At 36.0% G+C, this 6,731-nt stretch overlaps 1 protein-coding gene across 2 annotated transcripts; it reads left to right on the top strand.

Annotated features, from left to right (window-relative positions):
- The first annotated feature begins 726 nt into the window (after positions 1–726).
- On the top strand, positions 727–4,359 carry LOC118045618 (uncharacterized). Of its 2 annotated transcripts, none has more exons than XM_035054293.2 (3): positions 727–1,242; positions 1,377–1,898; positions 3,214–4,359. In XM_035054293.2, the coding sequence occupies exons 1-3, from the start codon at positions 868–870 to the stop codon at positions 4,195–4,197; spliced, it is 1,881 nt and encodes a 626-aa protein (XP_034910184.1). In that variant the 5' UTR covers positions 727–867; the 3' UTR covers positions 4,198–4,359. The 2 variants fall into 2 exon arrangements, with proteins under 2 accessions (XP_034910184.1, XP_034910183.1); XM_035054292.2 differs by having other exon boundaries at positions 727–1,268; positions 1,361–1,898.
- The last annotated feature ends 2,372 nt before the right edge of the window (positions 4,360–6,731 follow it).

The following is a 6,731-nucleotide window of genomic DNA, read 5'->3' as shown; positions in this document are numbered from 1 at the left end:
ATCCCATGGTTCACTGAACATCCTGTAAACCCAGTGAGCATGTAAGACACTGCGGGGGTGACAGGCGTGCACGATAAGGTTTGAACTTAGGATATAGAGAAAGGGAACAAGTTTTTTCAATCACTGGGCCAAGACCTCAAGTGCATTATTATATGCCATCTTGAGTTGACGAGAAGTGATGAAGAGAAGGTTGTAAAATTTAGGAATGGCTCTTTCAGCTAGTTTTTATCAAATAGCTTCCAAAGAATAGCCTTCTAATGTGAATTGTAGTCTCGAAGCACACAATTTGATCACTAGGCCCCATCTTGTCACTGTCATTCCTTGATTCTATTTACAAGAGTTTGATTTTGCTTCTTGTATGTTACTGCTTTCCTTTTTCTTTTTTTAAAAAGTAAATATATGCTCTTCATCAATATTTTAAAAATACCTATATGCTCTCATTACAAAGACAATTATACCTTTAATTATTAGCCTAAAACTTTTTTTAATGGTAAAAAAATAAATTTATTATTTTCATCCACAGTAAAATATAAAATATATAGAGTAGAACGGTGAATTAAGAACCATTTTCAACTTTTTTTAATAAAATAAAATTTCTTCTATTATACTATTCCTAGGTTAAAAAAAATAAAAAAAAATAAAGGTAATTCAAGAAAAAGGAGAAATACGAAGTTGTTTTTATTAATTTAAAAAACACACAAGCCCTAGAAGTTGTTTGTTACTTTTGAAAACAAAAGGAGGGACGTGAAGAGCATGGACAGAATTTTAGAATAGAATCGAAAGAAGGAAAGAAAAGGGTAGGGCAGACCTAACTCTAACTTAGCTCAGCTCAGCTCCCTCCCCCATCAAAACCAAACCGAACCAATCATGGCTAACCAAGAAGAAGACATTCACCACCAAAACCAACAATCATGGGGCACGTGGGAAGAACTGCTGTTAGCAAGTGCCGTCAAGCGTCATGGTTTCAAGAACTGGGATTCCGTTGCTTTAGAACTTCAAACCAAAACCTGTCTTCCTCATCTCTTAACCACTGCTCAAATTTGCCAGCAGAAATACCTTGACCTCAACCGCAGATTCAATACCACCACCATCAACAACCTCCATCACAACCATACACCGGAGGAGGATAATCAAGATGAAGAACAAAACAACATTAACACTGGTATTATTAATAATAATATTATAAGCGTTCCATGGCTCGAAGAACTTCGTAAACTCCGTGTTGCGGAGTTGAAACAAGAGGTCCAACGATACGATGTTTCCATCCTGTAAAAAAGAATATTCTTTGTTTTTTTTTTTTTTTTGTATTTTGTTTTTTGGTTTGCTCAGATCTGAAACAAAAATTCGTATTTGTTGACAGTACTTTGCAATTGAAGGTGAAAAAACTGGAGGAAGAGCGAGAGAGAAGCGTTCAAGAAGGAGATGGCAATACAGAGAAACCAGATCTGATGCCAGATAAATTGAGAAAAGAGGATGAACCGGGGAAACCGGGTTCGGTTTCAGGTGAGGAGTCGGACCGGGAGGACCGGTCGGTGAATGAATCGAATTCGACTGCCTCGGGTGGGGTAGAAGATGCCGTGGCGAAATTAGAGGAAGTTGAACCGGTTCAGGGAGGGTCTGGTGAACCGGACCCGGTTGTGAGCGGGTCGAATCGGAAAGCGCTGGATGAGGGTGGTGGAGGGGAGGAGTTGTGCGAGTTTGGCGACTCGGTGACTCAGTTGAGTAGTGAGTCGTTGAATTCGGGGAGGAAGAGGAAAGGGAGCGGGAGAAAGGAGGAGGTTTCAGTAACAGGCGGTGAGGAAACGGTGGCGGTGAAATCTGAACCGGTAGTTGGGTTTTTAGATATGATTAGGGCCCACAGAAATGGATCTCTTTTTGAAAGCCTGCTTGAGAGCCAGGTATGTACGGTGTGGGCTTTTCTTTTAATATTTTCTGTTTTTGTTTTTAATGAATAATATTTCTTTTATGGTTTTTAGTTTATATTTAAACAATCTTATTTTTTTTTAAGAAAAAATTGTTGAATTTATTATATTTATTATTATTATTTTGTTTAAATAATCTAGTTTTTAAAATAGTAAGTAGCTATTTTTATTGGTCTGAAAGGAGGACATGTGGATTAATTTCATGTTTAGCATTATGATTTACTCGAGTTTTTTAAAATTTTAATTTTTTTTATATTTTAAAATTGCATTAATGTATTAATATTAAAAATAAATTTTAAAAAATAGAAAAAAATAATATTATTTTAATATATTTTAAAATAAAAATATTTTAAAAAATAATATTTTAAAACAGGCAATAAATCCGCATGTGTGTACAAAATCTTGAGGCAAATTATTATTAAAAAGATAATTTTTTTTCACCTTTTTGTTTCCTTGTCGTTTCCCTTAATCATGTATATTCGCTTGTTCTTCCCTCTCGTCTTTATACAGTCAAACAGCTCAGTTCTCTCCCCAAAATTAGCCCAAAAATTATTGATTAGATGATTAATAAGTATTGATATCAACGATTTTTCAAAGATTAAACCTGAGTTCATACAACGTGTTCCTTCAGTGGGTTGTTAGTTAATAAATCAGCACCAATCCTGATAATAATAGATAAAGCCATCATCTCCTACTTTTTCTTGCCCTTTTTTTTTTTTTTGTAGTGAAATAAGCTGCCAACACATTATCCTAATTCCTTATCCATTTTGGTCCCACCTCTAAAAGAAAAGATTATAGCTTGGCCCAGTTCATAGAGCCAAATAAAACAATTCCAAGCTTTCATGGAGGCAGTTGGCTCGTTCTTTTCTCGGTTCTCATGAATTTGGCTTGTCCAATAATTTTGCCCAGACCATTTAATAATGCCTCTGACTTTTAAAAATTAGGTGAAGTTGATGCAGTTAAATTTTAGATTTTGTTTAAATAATGATATTTTATTTGACCTTGATCAACCTAAGCTGCTTATCTGACTGCGTGGTAATTGACTTGATAAAACCGTTTTGATTTTTAATTTTTAATTTTTTTTCAATGTTTTAACTTGTTTTTTAATTGAAATGATTTAATCTAAGAAGTTAACTTACTTATTTGAGTCTTAGGCTGAGTTTAATAATTTTGAAAAGAATAAGATTAAAATTGCGAAGCTTCTTTGTTTGTGTGATTGCTAGTCATCGTTTCTATCATTGATAATTGAGTAAAGAATCAGAAATTCATAATCATATATTTAAAACTCCAGGAAATGGGTGTGTATAAAGACATGATCCGGCAGCATATGGATTTGGAAGCAATACAAGCAAAGCTAGAACAAGGCTCCTACTCTCCTTCAAATCTTTTGTTCTTCCGAGATCTTTTGCTTCTCTTCAACAATGCTTTAGTTTTCTTTCCCAAACACTCTGTCGAATCACTCACCGCCCACAAAATCCGATCCCTCGTCATGGATGAAATGAGAAAAGATACCCAAAAATCTGAATCTACTGTAGTGCCAGAAAATATTCCTGCCCAACCCAAACGTGAACTTGAAAGATCAGATTCATTGCTCGCTAAACACAAGTCTTCCATCCCTGTTATAGTTTGTCGTAAACGCAGTTCAATATCGGCTAAGCCTTCCTCTTCTAGCCTAGGGCAAAAGATTGAGCAGCAGCAGCAGCAAAGCAATGAGAACAAACCAGTTAATGATCCGAAACCGCCTGCTGTTGAGCAGGGTTTGCTAAAGATGAAATCTGAAGAGAAGCCTGTAACTGGTGCAAGAAGTACCAGGAGAGGTAATAAGAATCTTGCGAAGGGTTCTACTTCTCCGAGCAAGAAGCAAAATACAAGCCCTGACACAAAAGTTGCCGCACCTGATAAGTCTGAAACTCCTAAGACCGAAAAGAAGAAAAATGAGGCATTGCCATTGGAGAAGAAAAAAAGTGCCGTTGATTTCTTGAAGAGAATAAAGAAGAATTCTCCTGCAGAGACACCAAAGAATAATAGTAGAGGAGCTAGTAGTGGTGGAGAGCGAAAAATGGAAGGAAGTGGTGGGAAAGGAGAGAGAGGGAAAGAACGAGTGTTGAAGAATAGTGATAAAAAACAAGGAAAGCAGGAGAGTAGTTCATCAAAGAAGAATGTTGGGAGGCCATCGAAGAAGGCAGCAGAGGAGAGTAGGGTTTCAGGAAAGCGTGGCAGGGACAGCGGAGGAAAGGAGGTGGCAAAGAGGCCAAGAAAGCGGTCTAGGAGGTAAACACCACTCATAAATGGCTGCCATGGCTTCTGTATATTATGTAGTGTAGAGTAGTGTTTGATCACCCAATCAGTTAGCAATTCGTTGATCTTCTAGTCACTGTAATAACATTGTATCAACTCAAATTCTTTTTACACTTGGTAGTTTTGCTACCATTTCTTCTTTGCTTGTCATTTACTTCCCGCGCTACTCGAGTGTCATCGTTTTTTTATCGAGGATCTTACAAGACTTGACCCTTGATTTTATCGAGGTTTGCTTGTGATTAATGGGCTAATGATAATTAGGGAGGGAAATAAGTGTAGTACTGCACAAAACGAAGAAAGCTGTAGCAATCAAGCCCTCTGTTTAGTTTGAATGACTCAACTAATTTTATGAACTGGATGTCACAGACTTGATCGATCTAAAAGAGATCTCTTACCAAATTTGAGATAAGTAGCTTGCAGAACAGCTGTCCCTCTTCTCACCCAAATAAAATATGCCTATGCCCCCACCAGCAATCAAGGTCCCAGGCCTCCTCTTCTCATTCCTCTCCACACTTGAATGGTCCTGATTGCAACTTGCCCCCGTCTCACATCTGACAACATATCTTCCTCATCTTTTGAATTACTATTATATTAGTATGCATCATTACTTATCAAATATCACGATAAATTACCAAAAAAGATTATTACTCTCGTACAAAAAATAAAATAACGGAAAGATGCTAGTCAATAGGAGTAATAAATCGCGAAATTCAAGATTGAATAGGACAAATATTTTTATTTGGCATCTTGTATCGTGCGTATCGGAAACTGATACAATGGCATGCACCTTAAAATTCCCCTTTTTGTGTCTAAAATATTGATCGATCACGCATCATCGAGAACTTTTATTGCACCTATAATAAAGCTAGGGATTGGGGCAGCGAAGCTAATCGATTATACATAAAAACATCATTCATTCCGTCTTCTTTTTTTCTTTTTCTTTTTTAAACGACATCGACAACAACCAACACTTGAATCTATCGGATATAATATATGTTTGATATTATGAAATATTGTGATATATTTCACCAGTAAGAATTTTCAAAATAATATTTTTATAACAATGCACCCCACGATACGTTATTTGCTACTTGGAGCAACCTCAAGGCCTGAGTTGCTAATCATGTTAATTGAATTTAAAAAAAAATGATTGTAATAGTATTAAATGTGCACGAGATGCATGTTTTGGCAGACTGTGTAATGCCTAAGGGTGCTGGCATCCATGTCAACAATGAGATAAATCGGCAGCACAGATGTGTGCAGCTGTAGGTTCATCAAAGAAAAATCGGCAGCGTAGATTATTGACGAACATGGACTGGATGATGGAATGTCCAGACCAGACAAGAAAACTCATCAGGGGCATAGGCTGATGAGAACATAGACTGTCAAGGAATTCGGCAACACAGACATTGACAGCCTGCATGCAGATGCGAATTCAGCAGCGCACAACAGTTTGTGCAAGTCATGGGTTCAACTTGACATGATCTAAAACTTGGATGAAGGATTGTTCAAGGCATACGAGAGACTCAACAATTGACATAACAAGAACTGGCAGTTGGGGCTTCTAGGTGAGCATGCAAAACGTGGGTTAATGACAGTTATGGATTCCCTTGATCATGAGATCATGGAGCAGAATGATTAGTACTTGAAAGTGCATTTTAATCAAGGTTTTATATCATCATTTTGCACTTGAAGTATCAACGATTCCTTAACTAAAGTATGTTTTATAATAACATATCTAATAATATAAGATACCTTTAATTTCTGGTAAATGTTCATCTTAAATGCAGACTTATCACATAAATGGAAGGATTGATTGATGAGTTTAAATACTGAAATTGAAAGGACAAAGAGAGTGCTAAACTTAGAAAAGAGATGTTGGTGCAATCCAAACTGGAACACTGTTCGGTAATTGGGTCATATCTGGAGCTGTAAATCTCAGATTTGGGTCTACTTTATATGGATGAAAAGGTAAGATATAGGCCTACAACTTTCATAGGGGTCCAAGATTTAAAAAGATCATTTTTAAGTCCAAATTAGAGCAACAACAGAGAAGTCCGAATTTGTCTTGCAGGCCAGACATTGTTCAGTGTTTAGCTCATATCTCAAGTTCTAGAAGTCTAAATGACCTCATTTTCCCCCCTAGAAAGATAAGACAATTTCTTAGAACTTTCATGTGCTATGAAAGGAACTTGATTTGTTGTTAACATAAGTTATAATCATATACCTGACAATAATTACAAGTATTAGCATTATTCGAATAAGATAACTAATGTAATCATGTTAACAATTTATAATCCGATTGGAAACTTCTTTGTGTGTGGTTTCCTGTTGAGTAATAAGAGTTTATACTATACTTGTTTGAAATACCATTAATGGATCCTTTAACCTTGACACTTGTTTTTATCATTGTTTAATTCTCACATTGATCTTCCATCTCAAAATTCTCATCAACTTCTTCTTCTTCTTTATTATTATTATTATTATTATTATTATTATTATTATTATTAT

Source organism: Populus alba, chromosome 1 (genome assembly GCF_005239225.2).
Source record: "Populus alba chromosome 1, ASM523922v2, whole genome shotgun sequence".
Classification (NCBI taxonomy): domain Eukaryota; kingdom Viridiplantae; phylum Streptophyta; class Magnoliopsida; order Malpighiales; family Salicaceae; genus Populus; species Populus alba.
The sequence above is the reverse complement of the archived record's forward strand: the minus strand, read 5'-3'. Positions and strand labels throughout refer to the sequence as shown.

Coding starts and splice junctions, on each gene's coding strand:
- LOC118045618 (XM_035054292.2), top strand. CDS start 868: ATGGCTAACCAAGAAGAAGACATTCACCACCAAAACCAACAATCATGG. Junction 1,269..1,360: donor CGATACGATGTTTCCATCCT/GTAAAAAAGAAT, acceptor ATTTGTTGACAG/TACTTTGCAATTGAAGGTGA. Junction 1,899..3,213: donor AAAGCCTGCTTGAGAGCCAG/GTATGTACGGTG, acceptor TTAAAACTCCAG/GAAATGGGTGTGTATAAAGA.